At 48.3% G+C, this 19,218-nt stretch overlaps 1 protein-coding gene across 1 annotated transcript in view; it reads right to left on the bottom strand.

The window, feature by feature from the left end:
- Positions 1–4,362: 4,362 nt before the first annotated feature.
- The window catches only part of TMEM145 (transmembrane protein 145), a 35,627-nt gene continuing 20,771 nt past the window's right edge, over positions 4,363–19,218 (bottom strand). Inside the window, exons 5-15 of the mRNA XM_083627397.1 lie at positions 17,507–17,608; positions 17,335–17,419; positions 15,541–15,612; positions 14,655–14,723; positions 13,738–13,818; positions 13,341–13,419; positions 10,738–10,831; positions 9,006–9,178; positions 8,190–8,310; positions 6,833–7,033; positions 4,363–5,458 (exon numbers count right to left, since the gene is read on the bottom strand). Coding sequence (XP_083483523.1) covers positions 5,237–5,458; positions 6,833–7,033; positions 8,190–8,310; positions 9,006–9,178; positions 10,738–10,831; positions 13,341–13,419; positions 13,738–13,818; positions 14,655–14,723; positions 15,541–15,612; positions 17,335–17,419; positions 17,507–17,608 — 1,299 coding nt within the window. The 3' untranslated portion in view covers positions 4,363–5,236. The remainder of the gene's footprint in view (positions 5,459–6,832; positions 7,034–8,189; positions 8,311–9,005; positions 9,179–10,737; positions 10,832–13,340; positions 13,420–13,737; positions 13,819–14,654; positions 14,724–15,540; positions 15,613–17,334; positions 17,420–17,506; positions 17,609–19,218) is intronic.

The raw sequence follows: 19,218 nt of genomic DNA, 5'->3' as shown, positions 1-19,218 counted from the left end.
TACCGTTCCACTTTTATTTTACACCATGAAGGAAGGACTATCAAAGGGGGAAGACTTGACACAAGGCAGCCAACACGTCCGCAGGGAGCCCTACCCAGTTAGCATGCCAACCTTGATGGTCCTAGACAGAAAATCATTACACTCACAAAGGACCTGCATATGGAAGTGGACTGAACCAAAGGACAGTGACCAGCCCTTCCCTCTGGGGGCAGGAAACAGTGAACTCCTCTTTGTCCTCAGGAATGTAGTTACAGATAGGTAGCCGTGTTGGTCTGCCATAGTCAAAACAAAACAAAACAAAACAAAAACAAAAAAAAAACAAAAAAAAATTTTTCCTTCCAGTAGCACCTTAAAGACCAACTAAGTTAGTTCTTGGTATGAGCTTCCGTGTGCACGCACACTTCTTCAGATACACTGAAGGATCTGGCAACTTCTGTTTCAGTGTATCTGAAGAAGTGTGCATGCACACGAAAGCTCATACCAAGAACTAACTTAGTTGGTCTTTAAGGTGCTACTGGAAGGAAATTTTTTTTTTTGTTTTGACTCAGGAATGTAATCATGGGGAGGGGGGAAGGAGGAACCGGACAGGTGACAAGACACTCAGGTTACCACCACAACTCCTCCCTGAACCCCTCCTCTTTGTGATGTGCCAATGATGTAGTCTTAGGGGTGTAGCATGCAGGATTAGTAGCTAATAAAAGTTAGGGTCTTCTTTTGTTCAGGGCTTCCATCTTGCTTCATCCTGTGGTGAGTTGGAGTCCTGTTGCGACAGTCTCAATAAAGACCAAGCCTACTGGCTGCTGTTTTGCTCTAATTGTCCTGGTTGGTGTCTTTGCTTTTTGTCCAAGGGAGCCCTCGGATTTCTCCGTTAACAAAGGCATGGCCAAACTTGGCCCTCCAGCTGTTTTGGGACTACAATTCCCATCATCCCTGACCACCGGTCCGGTTAGCTAGGGATGATGGGAGTTGTAGTCCCAAAACAGCTGGAGGGCCAAGTTTGGCCATACTGTAGGGGGAAGGTTGCCTGTGCATGTCCCAAGGGGATCAGAGGCCGCGAAGACAGTGGCAGACGCACAGACTTCTGCGAAGGCGGTGAGGAGGCTCCTCCCGAAGCCTATGCAGAAGGGATGGAGCAACACACCCACCCACCCTACCAAACAGCTGTTGGGCAGGGGGACACAATATCTGCTAATCCTTCAGTTGGAAGCAGCTTACCAAGAATGCCTCTCTCTCTCCTCAGAGATTGTGCATCCCGCATGACCAATGCAAAGATGAACATGTGCAAAATTATTTTTTTGTGATCCATGTTCACTTCCAGATTGAATGCCCAACTGAGTGTGTGTGTGTGTGTGTACGGTGCTAAACCATGAGAAGGGAACCTTTGGTCCTCTGGATGTTGCTGAGCTACAACTCCCAACAGCCCCAGCAAGCATGGCCAATAGCCAGAGATGGTGGGAGTTGTAGTTCAGCAATGCACTCCTGCGCTAGACCGTTGATCCACAAATGTATTGTTAGTTATTGGTCACTGTATTGCTATTTATTAATGGCTGGATGAAATAGACTGATATTAACAGGCTTGTGGGTTGTTATGCTTCTGAATGCCCTCCAGGAATTCAGGAATCGGGATACTTATTTTTGGAAATAGAGGAAACAACAACCCTTTATTTCGAACAGGTGTCTCCATCCATCACGAGAAAAACTGTATGGTTGATTAATGCAAGGGACAAGCTGATGGGCTTGGCACATATATGGAACAGAGTAACTCTGAAAGGTAAAAAGGTGAGAATCCATTGTCCATTACTGGAACATCTGTTGCAGAATGCCTTCTCCTAGGAATGACTGTTTTCTCTATTTATATACTAATAATATTTTTAAAACATGTTTCCATTCGCCATCCTTTGTCTACGGGGGTGGGTGGGTGGATGACTCTAGAATTTACTGCTAGTCATGTGGAGTGCACTCATTACAAATGTAGTACTCTTCAGACGTTGGCTACCACAACATTAAAACTATTCTTCTGCTATCCAAGTCAATATAAACTGCAGGGATTTAACAACCAAACTCTCTGCTACTCAACCCTCCCAATGCTTTTCACCCCCATCCCACCCAACCATGAAAGAACACACAAATCTGACTTACACCAAGTCAGAACACTGGTCAGCCTGTCACAGAATTGTTACTGGAAGAAACCTTTCAAATATCCAGATAGTAGTTGAGCCATTTCCAGCTCAACTACTCAAGATCCTTCTAGGTGAAGATGTGGGAAATTGAACCTAGGACCTGACCTTCTACAAGCAAAACATGAGCTGTACCACTAAGAGGACCATACCTTACCTTGATGCAATCACTGCAGAGCTCCCTGCAACATTCAACCCACAAGCACAGTGCTTGACAAAAGTTGCGAGAATCCAAGTGTGGATAACGAATCGAACAGATGCAATAAAAAGCAGCTCAACTTGAGAAGGGGAGCTATTTGTGCCCAAGTCTCAACAGATACATTTCTATTTATTGTTGCAAACCAGCTCCCAGGGGATTTCCCCCCACAACAGATTTGCCGATAGCAGTGGTAACTGCCTCCTGTTCAAGATGCGGTTCAGTTGCAAGCAGTGCAGAACTACGGGTCTTGTTGAAGTTTGAAGGAGTTTGTTCTAGACCTGGATGCTTCAATGCATTTTCAACAAGAATGATGGAAACTACGTGTGCTACCTGCAGGAATCTGGCTTCTTCTGCATCTTCCACACCCAATGTGAACTTACTTTTACTTTCCATTTTGGCTGCAAAGAAGAGGCAACATGTCGTTGCTCTCTCATGGCTGATTTATTGTTTAAAGCTTCGTAGAATAGAAGAAGCTGTGTACGAGAGTTTTACTGCAGTGCTGATAAATCCTTACACACAGGCACACGACTGCTGAAGAAACTCCGCTGTAGCCGGGAGAAGCGGAATGACTCAGCACCGTGCAGAGAAAGCGTTGGGCGCCATTGCATTTTCTGAAGAAGATGGGTCCGACAGTCAAAACAGACAAGTCAGTTCCCGTTTCACTCAACAGAGATCCGCGCCATTGTGACTCACCAAGATGAATGAAGGGCACCAGTCACACACAGTGGCTGCCACCCAAGTGATTGACACCCCACTCCCTGTGTTTTGTCGGCCTGGAAAGTCACTCCAAAGAGGAGGAGGTTTCACAGACAAGTGCTTCTGATAGAACCATCACTAGTCGTTGGCAGGATGTGTTCAGCTTGGTGGGTCTCTTAACTTGCCCCTCTAGCCTGTGTTAGATTTTGCTCATAATGAAGTAGAAGGATGAAGCTTACACCATGGAGATTAGATGGTGGTCAAGCCACTTTGGGATGGCAATGTTTGCCCAGCCACAAATACAGGGTGTGGAGGAACCTTCATACAATCACGGACTTGTTGCAACCAAGGGCAGAGAAAAATAAGCAAATGTGGAACTGGCCATCAGTGGAAGGTTACTGTGGAAGGATGTGTGGTTCCAGAATTGGCTTCCACAGTCACTTACGGACTCAGTTAAAACCGTGTTTATGGGAGACAATCTTATTCGACTACGAGTGATCACCAAAGAAAGAAAGAGAAAGATTGTTGTGTTGAATTTTGAGGGAACCCTGAAGAAAAGAGTTAAATATATCCTATCCCTGTCCCCCACTAGGCATAGCTATGGATCATATACAGATGCCAGCCGACCAGGAAAAAAATAGTTTGGCTGCTCATGCACCTTTAAAAGCAGCTTGATCTGCAGAAGCCTTTCACAGCACGGAGATAAACAGAATCTGTTCTTGTTGAAGGATCAGCTACAAGGGATATGTTGTGAATGTGCTCTATCTTTAAAGCACCTTCGAAGCACCTTCTTTCCCTCAACAAATTTTGGGCACTGTAGTTTACTTCTCAAGGAGTTACAGTTTTTAGCAATCCTTAACAGACTACAGTGCCCATGATACTTCAAGGGGGAAAAGGTGCATCAGGTGTACTTTAAAGGTACAGTTTGTGTCCACAACCTAGTTCCAAAGTTAGCAGCCCCACGATGAAAAAAGTGCTGTAGATGCAGTCTAAACAGCACATCTAAGCCACAAATTCCAACCTACTTTAAAGCAACATGACCTGTATTCCCTAGTCCTTTCAAAGAGCTCGAGTTCCTAGGGTTCCTTCTTCAGAAGCCGTGTCACTTCAAAAAAACATGTTTGGGACTGGCAGTACTGCAGATGTGCCCTGAGAGAGCAAAGAGCTTAATGTGACCATCAGCCTTTTTGTATACACGGCGATGATTAAAGTTTTCCATGCCCAGTTTCCTCTTCCTCCTTTCATGGCCATCTGTTTCCCCCCAAAGAGCCACATGCCTTCACAGTGAGATAAAAACACAAGAATCCTCTTTATTTTGGCAAAAAAAAGCCCACTCTGGTGGATTTCAGAAATTCACCGTCATCAGGGAGCAGAACCCACAGCACCGTCACGGGGAAGGGGAGGAGGGCAAACGCCGCCACCCGGGGGCGGGGTGTCAAGGAAACGGGAAAAGGGGGATGCCTGCTACCACTGTACAGTAGCAGGAAAAGGGTAGCATCGGAAAGGAGCAATAATACAGGAGAACATTGTTACAAGGCCAGCCTGAGCCGGGATGTCTGAAGTCCCTCCCATCTGCATCCAGGCAGGAGAGTCGTTCAACCACAATGGCGGCTGTGAGAAGGCTATGGTGACCTCCCTTTGGGGTCAAACTGTCTACAGGGGAGAAGGCAGCCAACGATTGGCCTGTCACTCTGACTGAAAGAGGGGTGGAAGAAAATCACGCGCTGGTCATGTTAATCCAGTTCCTGGCTTCTCCCAGTGGCAGGCAGCGTACAACCATAGCTTGAGGAAGGACAGGGATGTATCGTACAGATAGATGTCTTTTAGGCAATTAATTAGGTGAGGAGGGGAGTCACGCCCTCTGTCGTACCGAGGTGGGGGGGCAGGAAGAAGGGGGGAGTGGGGGAACCCCAATTCTACCCCATGCCAAGCATCCAGTGTCCCCGTACTCTCACTAAACTCTGGCATTCCAGGGAGACAACAGGATAAAATAGCCCTCTGATATGGTAGGACACAAATTGGAATAGAAGATGGCAGAAGATGGAGCGAGGAGGAGGGGGCCCAGAGGAGAAACCGGGGTTGGGGGTTGAGGCAGCCCCCCCCGAAAAATGTTGAGAAAGGAAGCGTAGGAAGCCACAAAGGATCAGGACAGTCAAGGAGAAGCCTAGACGGGCCGGGCACCCGTCGTGTGCATGCTAAAATACTCAGTGTAGCCATTGTGCTGGTGGAGTTGGGGCGCATGGAGCTGATAGGGGGGTGGCTGGCTCTCGCCCCCCAGGGACGGTTTCAACAGCACAGGGGCACCGCTGAGCTCCGAGGTGGTGACCACGCAGCTGGGGGTCAGGTTATGGTCGGCGGATGACGTCTCCTCCACCTGTTTGCGGGGCTGGATGGGAAAAGGCAGAAGGAGAGCCATGTGAGAGCGGACAGGGGTGGACAACAGAAATAAAGGACCCCAAACAAACCAGAAGCAACTGAATCACAAGGGCAAGGAGGGATTCAGGGTTTACAAGACTTAGCGCAGGCACATGCAAAGGGACTGGCAAACAAGTCAATTCTGATTTCTCTGCTTTCTCATCTGAAGTTCAGCTCTCATCATTTCTACATCAGTTTGCCTATTTATATATAAAAATTAAAAAGTACTCCTGAAAATTCATCCGCATATTAGTTTGAATTTCTTCCAATATACATATTTTTGGCAAAGCAATTTCCCCTAATATAATGTCTTCTTGTATTTCCCCTCCACACTACATTTTTAGACACACTACTTGGCCGGAGAACAGCACTGCAGAATTAGCAGACGTGTGGATTTCGAAGCATGGCTGCATTTATGTTTGTGTATTGTGGCCTGAGAGTGAGAATTCGATAAATTCACCTTTACGTGCAAAAAGAATCCAATTCCTCTCCCTTCCTTAACTGTACAGCAACTCAGAAATGCACCCAAGCCACATAAAGCAGCCCACGGTGAGATTTAGAAGCCTCCTGTTTTTTCGCCACTTCTCTAGTACAGCAAATAAAATGGGGGAAAAGAATCAGGATGGGCAAGTTCTTGGCCAGCCACAATGCACAGCTGGGGAGCTGCACTCAGCATGGCGGTTCATGAGTAGCACAGACCTAGCCTAGTGCAAGAGGAAGGGAGTAAACCTGATCTGCCTGATCTGTCAGCTGGAAGCCTTTGTAAACCAGGTGCATGGAGGAAGTCCGGAGGCCGGGTAGTTTAAGGCTGTGAAGTAGGGTGGGCAGGATTTTAGGACCATCATCTGATGGGAAATTTGGGTGCTGTAACTGGGGGCAAAATGCTTTGAAGCAGAGGCAACAGGGAAGGTGCAAGCTTGGGATTTCCTGTGCAGTAAGACAGGCTTCTTTGCCCGAGGCCTGGTGCCCCAGCTGGGCAGGGGCCTGTAGAGGAGAAAACAGCAGGAGAACCTTCCTGGAGCCCCTCACCAGATGGGTGGTTGTGGGGATTCAAAGAGGAAGGGGAAATCCATGCACTTTCTCTGAGCTCCTTAAAGAGAAAAAAACCAGTGTGGGATATAAGAGCAATGTGCAGAACCCAGGGAAGCAGAGCCTGCACCTCCCAAAAGAGTGGGGGATTTCTACAGAGATTGAGTGACCTCTGCCTCCAGAATCCAGCTGCCATCCAGAGGAGAGATGCATCCTCTTCCAGAGATTCCGTGGAGGACATTAGCAGAAGTGCTGGAAGGGAAAACCGGGGAGACCAAGGGAAGGTTAGGAAGCAGGGAACCTCCTGAGCACTCACATTGCTTGAGCTGCTCCCGGTACTCTGTGGGATGGAAAAGAGTTCTGTGAAGTTGGGCACCGAGTCGCTGATGAACGTCACGTTGCCGTAGACGTGGTGCGGGAACTTGGCCCCGGACGCCACCTCCTCCACAATCCCGATCTGCGATGTCCGCACGTGGTACGGGAAGTTCTTATTGGCTGCCGAGGGCCGGGTCATGATCTGAGGAAGCAACGAGAGTGGAGGACCGAGGCCTGGATGGACCCGCAAGCTCAGCTGCCTGCATTTCCTCTAGCCCCTTAATGTCCAACCAGTAGATTGTGATCTACTGGTAGATCCCCAGCTGATCCTGGTAGATTGTGAGACCCTTATCTATCGTGGGATTAAATAAGGTTTACCGAAAGTTAACAAATAAAAACTGAAGAACTCTGGGCAATCCACCCACCCCATGCACGCTCCTCCTCCCTCCAATGACAATGGGTTGATCACTTCCAGATTTTTTATACTGGGAGTAGATCACAGTCTCATAGGAGTTGGACATGCCTGCTCTAGGCAAAACACGTCTGCTTCCTCTCTTAATTTCTCTAGCATTGCTCCCTTTTAAAAAAGAGAGAGAGAAGCAAATCCTCACACTTGTAGATACATTATGAGTAGCTGAGAGGTAGAGTTCAGCAGGGATACTCAGCTCCATCTCCACCCACACTTAATGTAGGAGGACACCTCCAAAAAACTGGTCTATGAAAGAGGCTCCATCAAGAATTGACCCCTAAATGGAAGCATTCTATAACAGAAGGCAGAATTGACTGCTGATGGTATCAGAGCAGGGGTGGGGAACCCGTGGGCACGCTCCAGAGGTTGTTAGACTCCAGCTCCCATCATCCCTGGCGGTTGGCCATATTGGCTGGGAGTGATGGGAGTTGTAGTCCAAAAGGTACGGAGGGCACCAACCTGACAAAGGCTGTACTAGTAGATATCGTGAGTGCATGTTATGCAAGGGAGTTACAACTGGTTTCTGAACCTAAAACAAACACAAAAAAACAGAACCCATCAATGCACGTCAAGAGGCCTGCAAGTGTGATCTTTCCTTGCACCCAACCCTGGAGAAAAATGTATGAGGGGTGGGTCCCTGTATTTTTCCATCTGCAGGCAGCAAATCAGCTTGCAGGGGGTGGCTTCAATTGGAAAAAAGGGCTCACAGAACAGGATCAGATTCAAAGGTCATCTCTATCTTCCCCTCACCCCCAGATTGCATTTCAGTATATCAAAGTAAGAAGTCAGGAGACCCGGTCAATGGTGTCTTAATGCGTCATTTGGCCCCAAGAGTTTAGCGACTGCCAGGATAATGGGGGAATCCTCTAGGCTGCTGGCAGTTTCTTACCAGAAATACGGCATGGGCATAAAGGTGGATGCCCAACTGGATCCCGTTGACTATCTTCTCCCGCGCCCACTTGGGGATGCCAAAGTTGGCAATAAGCGCAGTGACTGGGACAGCAAAGAACCTGCGAGAGACAAAGAGGGCTGCTCAGGATGTGCTCCCCACACATTTTCTCCCCACTGCCTCCAACAATACTCTGTTTAACTGTAGCTTCTGCAGAACTTTCCTTACCCCTTGGAAAAGCGGCCTCTGTTGTGCCAGACATTTGCATTGTGCCCAGCATACCCCCTTGTCTTCCTTCTTCAAATCTCACCTATGTAGCATGGCCGGCCCACTCATTGGACGAGGGGCAAACATCTGTCCTGACTTTGGCCAGCTGAGAGTGAGGGAACATTCGGGGTATCAGTTACATTCCCTTAGACCGGGGTGGGGAACTTCAAACCCAGGGGTTGAATCTGGCCCTCAAGGCCTCTTTATGCGGCCCTCTGAACTCTTCCCTGGCCACACCCCTCACTGTCCCTTCCCTGAGTGTCTTTGCTTGGCTAGAATGTTCCCATGAACTCCAATAATGCCTCTTGTTTGTCTGGGCACAAGATAAGAGATGGGTGTTGTGAGTGTATTTAGCAACCAGCCAAATGTAGAAATGTAAAATTTCCATCCATTGCTCCTCCCTCTTTTGCCTCTGACCCCAACCACCAATAGCAGGTGGCCCCTGGAACGCTGTCCAAAAGGGGAAGTGGCCCTCGGGTTGAAAAGGAGGTCCAGCCCCCCCACCCAAGTTAGATTCCTTCCTCCTTAACATCCTCTACATCCACTCACCAGAGGGTGTAAGCGGCGAAAAATGGCACATAGAAGGGCTGTTTCTCCGGGAACTGCTTGAGAGTGATCAGAATGGCATAGCAGAACCAGATGTAAGCCACAAACTGCAAGGCGATCAGGCCGTATCCAGCCGGCGACTCGTAAGTGTACAGCACCTGTGCTTGATCAAAGAACTGGGGCCGAAAAGGAAGGAAGTGGTTGAGTGGTTGGGAGATGCGATTGCTAGAGTTGCACAAGCTGCAACAAAATTCACAGCTGGGGACGTGAACCACACGCCTCTAAGCACACGGAGGCTTGCAACGCCCTCTTCTCTAGGCCTGGGTGAGATATCAATACATCATCCAAAACCGGTTTGAAGTCCGTATTGTGGTATCGGTTTCGTAATTTTTGACCTGCCAATATAGTGATATAGTCATACCTCATGTTACGTTTGCTTCATGTTACGTTTTTTCAGGTTGTGTCCCGCGGCGACCCAGAAGTACTGGAAAGGGTTACTTCCGGGTTTCGCTGCATGTGCAATAGCGCTAAATCGCGCTTTGCGGATGCGCACAAGTGCCAAATCACACCGCGCACCTGCGCAGATACGGCGCTTCAGGTTGCGGGCTTTTCATGTTGCGAATGGGCCTCTGGAATGGATCCGGTTCTCAACCAGAGGTACCACTGTATTGCTAATCTCTCTCTCTCTCTCTCTCTCTCTCTCTCTCTCTGTGTGTGTGTGTGTGTGTATGTCCACAATGCAAAAATCATGATGCAGGAAAAACCATGAAGCCAGCCAATGCCTCTAACGTAGCTCCACCCTTAGTTCAGACATTGTCATATATCGGTATATCATGATGTTTAGCTGGGGATAGATCTTGATGCTGAAAACCAGATATCGCCGAGCCCTACTCTTCTCGCCATTCTCATCACACCTGCGACCTATTTTGGGAAGGTGTTTGGATGTGGACACCTCTGACGATATCGTAACAGGAGGGATGTATTCAACTAATTCCCAGAGGTCCCTGTGGAGAGGGATTGACTGTTAAACCACTCTGGGAACTATAGCTCCATGAGGGGAATTGGGGCAGCACGTTTAACAAACTACAGCACCCAGGATCCTTTGGGGGAAGAAGCCATGACTGTTTAAAGTGGCATCATAGCGCTTTAAATACATGGTGTAGATGTGGCCTAGATTAGCGAGGTTCTCAAATAGATAAGAAGAAGAGTTTGGATTTGATATCCCGCTTTATCACTACCCGAAGGAGTCTCAAAGCGGCTAACATTCTCCTTTCCCTTCCTCCCCCACAACAAACACTCTGTGAGGTGAGTGGGGCTGAGAGATTTCAGAGAAGTGTGACTAGCCCAAGGTCACCCAGCAGCTGCATGTGGAGGAGCAGAGATGCGAACCCGGTTCACCAGATTACGAGACTACCGCTCTTAACCACTACACCACACTAGCTCTCATATAATGTTTTACAAGGACAGAATAATTGCCACACACAGGAAGAACAAGGGTATAGTCTGAGTGCCTCACTTGTAGTTCTGTAAATCATTTAATGCGTCAACACGAATGGAAGCTATTAATATTGCACTTGAGACTTCAGAGAAGTGTGACTAGCCCAAGGTCACCCAGCAGCTGCAGGTGGAGGAGCGGAGAAATGAACCCGGTTCACCAGATTACGAGTCCACCACTCTTAACCACTACACCACACTGGCTCCATCTAAGCTGCTACAAGAGTAAACAGACACTCACCTCAGCCTCGTAGATGAAGAGCACGACATGAGTGATAGTGTAGAGCGTCATGTACACAGAAAGCTTGATAGAGCCGGTGTGGCTGATCCGACCCCTGCAAAACAGGGAGCCATGAGCCAGGATTTGGGGGAAGAAGGAATGACTGCCCCACACCCCAAATCTCCCAATACCCTTTATCCATCTGGTACGCAGGCTGAGACCCTACCTGCCCACGGACAGTCTCACCAGAGTGGTGCATGCTCTAGTTATCTCCCACTTGGACCACTGCAACAATCTCTATGTGGGGCTACCTTTGAAGGTGATGCAGAGACTACAACTAATCCAGAATGCAGCAGCTAGACTGGTGACTGGGAGCAACCACCGAGATCACATAACACCGATCTTGAAAGACCTACATTGGCTCCCAGTATGTTTCCGAGCACAATTCAAAGTGTTGGTGCTGACCTTTAAAGCCCTAAACGGCCTCGGTCCAGTATACCTGAAGGAGCGTCTCCACCCCCATTGTTCAGCCCAGACACTGAGGTCCAGCTCCGAGGGCCTTCTGGCGGTTCCCTCCCTGCGAGAAGTGAAGTTATAGGGAACCAGGCAGAGGGCCTTCTCAGTAATGGCACCCACCCTGTGGAACGCCCTCCCATCAGATGTTAAAGAAATAAACAACTACCTGACGTTTAGAAGACACCTGAAGGCAGCCCTGTTTAGGGAAGTGTTTAATGACTGATGTTCTAATGTACTTTTAAACTTTTGTTAGAAGCCGCCCAGAGTGGCTGGGAAAACCCAGTCAGATGGATGGGGTATAAATAATAAGTTGTTGTTGTTGTTGTTGTTGTTGTTGTTGTTATAAATAATAAGTTGTTGTTGTTGTTGTTGTTGTTGTTAATCTCCCCTGTAAATGTTATCCGCACTAAATGTACTCTTCTCATTCCTAAAGTTTCAACTGCAAATGTTTTGACTGCTCAGTTTTCCAACATTCCTCTTTCTTCCCCCAGTCAACAAACCCATGTCACTTATAAGCCAAGTGCAATGCCAATGATTCTCCGACCAGCATCACAATTTGTCCAGATGCTAATTTGTGTCACAGGTCTGGACTGTTTTAGGCCTGCCTGTCCTGCCCTCTCTGCGCCTCAAAATACCCATTGGGCTCTAAATGGGCAAGGCACATCGAAACAGTTTGCTTCTCTTCCTCTGTGTCCCATTGCAACCTCTATTGCCTTCCCTTTGAACATCACATCACGACATGGGCACAAACAGAAGCATTCCCCATTTCTGACCTTATCGGGGACAAGGCACCCTTGGACTTGAGAGACTCAATAAAGTATGAGACAAGATACATGTGCTTTGTGCACTGCTGCTAACATGGTGTGTACATCACTTCCCTGACCGGCAGCAGGAGTACTTTGAACGCAGAGCGTACAGGAGGTGTGTACACAGAACTTAGCTTGTCATTTCAAGGGCTTTACCAGTAGGGGGCATGTGTAGCCTGCAGAAATCTAGCGGCTGTCTCTGTGGTGCAGTCTATTTAATTTTGTTTTTAATGTTTTGGGGCACTTGCAGACAAGCTGTTTAACTGAGCTTTCATCCTGATTTGTTTGCAGAGAGATTAGATGACACCAGCTATTTATCGTACATTTAAAGCACCCTGATACCACTTTTAACAGCCATCCTCCCTCCAAAGAATTCTGGGAGCTGTAGTTTGTTAAGGGTGCTGAGGATTTCTGGGAGACCCTCCGTCCCCCTTGCAAGGCTACAATTCTCAGAGAGATTTAACCATCAATCCCTCTTCTCCGGGAACTCTGGGAACTGTAGCTCCAGGAAGAGAACAGGAGTCTCCTAACAACGCCCAGCACCCTTAACCAACTACAGGTCCCAGAATTCTTAGCTTAAAGTGGTATTATGACACCTTAAATGTATGAAATGAATGGGGCCTCTGGTTTGCTTGCTGGGAGGTTAGGCAATGTTGTGTCAGAGAAGTGTTATCCTTGTGCACTTTTCCATCAGCTGCCACCAGTAGTTTGGGGAAGTGGGTTTGTAACGCAAGACCTCCTAATCCACTATAACTTTGCAACCAGAGTTTGTCTTCCTGTCTGTCTGTCTGTCTGTCTGTCTGTCTGTCTGTCTGTCTGTCGGTTGGTTGATTGAATTTATATACCACCCTATACCCGGAGGTTTCAAACCCGGAGTTTGCCAATGTGTGATTGAACTGCATCTGAATTTGGGATCTGAGAACAAATAGGAACTGGGATAGCTCAGTTGGCAGAGCATAAGACTCTTGCTCTTGGAGTCATGGGTTCGAGTCCCATGTGTGGCTAAAGATACCTGCATTGGACCTTCATGGTCTTCTAATTCTACAATTCTATGACTAGAAGCATCTTGCCTGCAGGATGCTTCTCCACACCAAACGACCCTCTCACAAAGTTGCTTTTCATTTTTTGGAAGACATGGCACCGAGTCTCAGTTATCCGTGTTTGCAAGTGAAGCAACTCACCCGTCAATCACAGCCTTTATGGATCCCCACACCCTCCCACCAATTATTCGCCACTAGGCAATACAGCCCCATCCCACCCTGACTCATTGGAAGGTCTGTCCCCCTTTAGTCATGCTGGTACCTGGTGACAGTGAATCCTTTCCCCAGCAGGATAAGCATCAGGAGGAAGATCAGGAAACTGACAGAGAAAAGGAGCTTGGCTAGAGGGAGGGAGGGAGGAGAAAGAGAGAAAAGGAGAAATGGAGTTAAGCCCAGGCCATTAACAGGGTTCTTCTGGAATATGAGAATCAAAACGGTCCAAATGGCCCAGGATTTTTATATGGCCTTTAAATAATGGATCAGCGAGGAAGGGGCAAGGGACACACACTAGGATACATGCTAGAAAGAACGATACGGAATGGCCAACAACATTCATTGTTTCCCTTCTGAACAGCTGCAGGACTGTAATTGATAAGCAACGCCCAAGATGGCAACTTTTATGTGGCCCTGCTCACTCTGTATTCCCCCTTCATACCTACCCAAGATCTTGAGGCTGCCGTTTCCAATGCCGTCGCTCGCATACTGGCCCCAATATATGCAGAAGAACATCAGGCTGAGCACTGAGGAGAAGAAAAAGGGAGGGAGGGGAATGCAGCAGGTGGCAAGTGTTGTGCAATTGCAAAGGCAGAAAGAGGATGGAGGGGTCAGTTGCCCATGCAGGATCTCTTTCCTGATCCCTGGCAACTGTTCTTTGTCCTCCAACTGTAAAGGTAAAGGGTCAAGGGACTCCTGACCATTAGGTCCAGTCGCGGACGACTCTGAGGTTGCGGCGCTCATCTCACTTTATTGGCCGAGGGAGCCGCGTACAGTTTCCGGGTCATGTGGCCAGCATGACTAAGCCACTTATGGCAAACCAGAGCAGCACACGGAAAGGCAGTTTACCTTCCCGCCAGAGTGGTACCTATTTATCTACTTGTACTTTGACATGCTTTGAACTGCTAGGTTGGCAGGAGCAGGGACCAAGCAACAGGAGCTCACCCTGTAGCGGGGATTTGAACCGCCGACCTTCTGATCTGCAAGTTCTAGGCTCTGTGGTTTAACCCACAGCGCCACCCGCATCCCCTCCAACTGTATCAGCCATCTAATCCCAATCCCCATCTTTTGGCCCCTCCTTCCATCCCTTCCGACACCCCTTTTCCCTGCCAAAAGCATTTCAGTGAACTCCGAACCTGAATGCACAACCCTAAGCCTTTGGGGGCAGGAGACAGTACACAGTTTAACTGGAACGCACCCTATGTATATTAAACCACCTTTGGAACTACACAATAAAGGGTGGGCTATAATAAATGCCAAATCAATAAGCAAGTGAAAACAGAAACACAGCCCAGACACTGGTGTCAGCAACTTGGTGGGTTGCTTTCCTCCCCAGAATGTGCCCTCCCTGCCTAGGACTCACCCTCCACCCCAGCCGCCGTCATGAACATCTTGTAAGTGGTGTGGAGAAGTTGCCGTCCCTTCAAAAGATCTAGGAGGGAACGAAGAGACAGAGAAGGTCACGGAGACAGAGAGACACAGAGAGCAGGGGGCCGTTGGCAAAAGTAGCGTTGGCTTTTCTCTGCCCACCGGAACACAGCAACGAGGCCTCTCTCCCTCACTTCATTGCCCAAGACACATTGGAGATTGGGTTTCTCTTAGAAATTCTTCTTCCGGAGCCAGGGGTAGGTACTATTGGGAACCTGCCACAGCACATATTCCTGCGAAGGCCCGCCGTCCCATCATTCTCTGGAGACACCTGACCCCGCAGCTCCCCCTCCTCGCTGTCAAGCCTTTCCGTCACAACACCGATTGCAGGAGCTACTCCCCCCTGCCTCTCTACAGAGCGATGCCCCGTTTGCCTGGGCACTGTAAAGATAAAGGTAAAGGGACCCCTGACCATTAGGTCCAGTCGTGACCGACTCTGGGGTTGTGGCGCTCATCTCGCTTTATTGGCCAAGGGAGCCGGCGTACAGCTTCCGGGTCATGTGGCCAGCATGACTAAGCCGCTTCTGACGAACCAGAGCTGCCCACGGAAACACCGTTTACCTTCCCGCCAGAGTGGTACCTATTTATCTACTTGCACTTTGACGTGCTTTCAAACTGCTAAGTTGGCAGGAGCAGGGAACGAGCAATGGGAGCTCACCCCATCGCGGGGATTCGAACCGCCGACCTCCTGATCGGCAAGTCCTAGGCTCTGTGGTTTAACCCACAGCGCCACCCGCGACCCTGCCTGGGCACTGGGGACTCCCAAAATAAGTCACACTGCATGAGAAACAGGATCCGGACTGGGACTCTTTGGTACTCACAGCCAAAGTAGCAGGAGATGATGAGGATTAGGATGAAGATAAGCAGGAAAGTTATGTCTGTCTCCAGGATGCCTGAGAAGAAAGGAGACAGCAGATTCAGCAGTGGACATGGGAATTGCCTTATTTTTTTATAATAATTTTTATTAATTTTCAATTACAATCCAATAATAGCTTCATTATAACAGTACCAAATTATAATACAATTACTAATACCAATCATTCAAATACCAAATTATATAATTTAGGTGCCCTCCCCCCCCCCCCGCGTGCTAGATTTGATTGTTTGATGATTTTCCTTATTTCTGCGTTCCAAAATCTTATTCATTTCAATTGCATTCCGGTCAAAACAATAATCCCTTATACAACAACTGCAATATTAATAACTTCCATTCGTGTTGACGCATTAAATGATTTACAGAACTACAAGTGAGGCACTCAGACTATACCCTTGTTCTTCCTGTGTGTGGCAATTATTCTGTCCTTGTAAAACGTTATATGAGAGCCAGTGTGGTGTAGTGGTTAAGAGCGGTGGACTCATAATCTGGTGAACCGGGTTCGATTCCCTGCTCCTCCACATGCAGCTGCTGGGTGACCTTGGGCTAGTCACACTTCTCTGAAGTCTCTCAGCCCCACTCACCTCATAGAGTGTTTGTTGTGGGGGTGGGGGAGGGAAAGGAGAATGTTAGCCGCTTTGAGACTCCTTCGGGTAGTGATAAAGCGGGGTATCAAATCCAAACTCTTCTTCTTCTTCTTATCTATCTTTTCCCGGTTGCTGCCGTTCTCCATCATGCCTTGGGCGGAGCTGATATCCTATTGTTGTTTCATAAATTTCTCCACCACTCCGTCCCTGGCTTTGTTGTTTTGCAACTTTAACAACAGCTGCAAAAATCACTCTGTCCCAATAAATAACCTGTTTTCACCCTTTTCCCTCTCAGCCTGGGAAGAAGAGTGATCTGTTGAACTGCAGATGACTCAGTAATGAACCTTATCAGTTCCTTGGCAAGTTTGCGGATCAAAGGAATTTGTGAGATGAAAGAAATTGCCTTGTACCACTCCAGTCTGGAGCTTCAAGGTTATCGCTGTTGTGTGAGGGCTGCTGCTGCTGCTGAGGAACTAGAATTGCCTGCCTGAGTGCCTGATGGCTGTTGTCACCTGCTCAACATCAGGTAGCTTAGGCTGAGAGATGCCCGAAAGGCGCAAGCTAATGCTGTTTCATGTTGTTGTTGTTGTTGTTGTTGTTGTTGTTGTTGTTTAGTCGTTTAGTCATATCCGACTCTCTGTGACCCCATGGACCAGAGCACGCCAGGCACTCCTGTCTTCCACTGCCTCCCGCAGTTTGGTCAAACTCATGCTGGTAGCTTCCAGAACACTGTCCAACCATCTCGTCCTCTGCCGTCCCCCTTCTCCTTGTGCCCTCCATCTTTCCCAACATCAGGGTCTTTTCCAGGGAGTCTTCTCTTCTCATGAGGTGGCCAAAGTATTGGAGCCTCAGCTTCATGATCTGTCCTTCCAGTGAGCACTCAGGGCTGATTTCCTTCAGAATGGAGAGGTTTGGTCTTCTTGCAGTCCATGGGACTCTCAAGAGTCTCCTCCAGCACCATAATTCAAAAGCATCAATTCTTCGGCGATCATACCTGCGTGCAAAACCAAACTCTGATCTCTAAGTTCCTAGCCCAGTAGTCTAACCACTCTGACACACTCTCTCTCTGTCAAGCCTCGGCAAACGTGCTATAGGAATTCAGATTCCTAGAATCTGAACTTCGCAAACCTGACGTGAACTAGCAGGGAGCTCACCGAACTCGTCAGCCGAGAAGTGCCGCGTCCAAAGCGATTTGCCGTTGGTGAGGATCATCTCATACTCCAGTTCCAGCCCATCGCCCTGTGAGAGAGCAGTCAAAAGTCATTCTGATCTTAGGAAACTAAGACAGAGCCACAAACCCGAGTGAGCAGGCTTCACGAGACTCACCCCACACTTGCTGAGGGCCACATACCACCAGCGCTCACGAACTGAGCGGAAACTCCTGCCACTGGCGCAGCTCAAGTACCGCACCGAATTTTCTGTCACCAACTGGAAAGAATAATAACACAAATAATTTTATGATTTGTACCCTGCCTATCTGGCTGAATTGCCCCAGCCGCTCTGGGCAGCTTCCAGCATATATAAAAACATAATAAAATATTAAACATTAAAAACTTCCCAGTACGGGGCTGCCTTCAGACATTTCCACCCCTAAAAGTCAAATAGTTGTTTATCTGTTTATAATAATAATTTATTATTTATACCCAGCCCATCTGGCTGAGCTTCCCCAGCCACTCTGGGCGGCTCCCAATTGAGTGCTAAAAACAATACAGCCTTAAATATTAAAAACTTCCCTAAACAGAGCTGCCTTCAGATGTCTTTTAAAAATAGGATAGCTGCTTATTTCCTTGACATCTGAAGGGAGGGCGTTCCACAGGGCAGGTGCCACTACTGAGAAGGCCCTCTGCCTGGTTCCCTGTAACCTCATTTCTCACAATGAGGGAACCACCAGAAGGCCCTCGGCGCTGGATCTCAGTGTCCAGGCTGAACAATGGGGGTGGAGACGCTCCTTCAGGTATACTGGGCCAAGGCCGTTTAGGGCTTTAAAGGTCAGCACCAACACTTTGAATTGTGCTCGGAAACGTATTGGGAGCCAATGCAGATCTCTCAGGACTGGTGTTATGTGGTCCCGCCGGCCACTCCCAGTCACCAGTCTAGCTGAAGCATTCTAGATTAATTGCAGTTTCTGGGTCACCTTCAAAGGTAGCCCCATTGAAGGTGACATCTGTTTGACATCTGATGGGAGGGCGTTCCACAGGGAGGGCACCACTACCAAGAAGGCCCTCTGCCTGGTTCCCTGTCACCTCACTTCTCACAGTGAGGGAACCACCAGAAGGCCCTCGGAGCTGGATCTCAATGTCCAGGCTAAATGACAGAGGTGGAGATGTTCCTTCGGGTTACAGGGCAGACAAGAAGATTTGTGATATGGCAATCAGGTAAAACTGAAGGAGGAGATTCTCCTTTTCAATTACCCCCGGACCATTAGGAGATGTTTTTGCTATAGGAATATCACAGGAGTCTATAGCTTAGGCCCTTGAATTTCTCCTCAAGACACACAAACCTCTCACTGTCCCTGTTTTCCCCAAGGGTCTTTGCCTGACTGGAATATGTCCTTGAATTCTGATCATGCCTGTTGCTTGTCGGGATGGAGGATAAAGAGGGGTGTTCGAGTGCATGTAAAAACTATCCTACTGTACAAAGGTTACATTTGCATTTGATGCTCAGCCTAATTTTGCCTCCAACTCTGCCTGCCTCTGGCATGCAGCCCTGAAAATTCCCCAGCCCTGATGTAGCTGAACCGAAGACCTGCTCAGGAAGCAAATGTGAGCTCCACATTCTACGTGGAACAATATCGGCCATAGTTTGTGGGTCCCCAAGCCCTGCCCGTGTACGTGAGTTTGCTATGAATTTTGTGGAAGGGGGGGGGAAGCATCTTAGCGGAGAAAGAAACCAGAATCGTAGCCCTTGTTAGAGTAAAAAGAGCCTGCAGCTGCACAGACAGGTTTAACTGCATATGGGCAACACTGGCTGAAATTTCAAAGGCCCAACTTACTACGCTTGTAGGACAAGAAGTTTTGTAAGGAGAACTGTATGAAATA

This window comes from Podarcis filfolensis (assembly GCF_964270895.1).
Source record: "Podarcis filfolensis genome assembly, chromosome: 8".
NCBI classification, from domain to species: Eukaryota; Metazoa; Chordata; class Lepidosauria; order Squamata; family Lacertidae; genus Podarcis; species Podarcis filfolensis.
The sequence above is the reverse complement of the archived record's forward strand: the minus strand, read 5'-3'. Positions and strand labels throughout refer to the sequence as shown.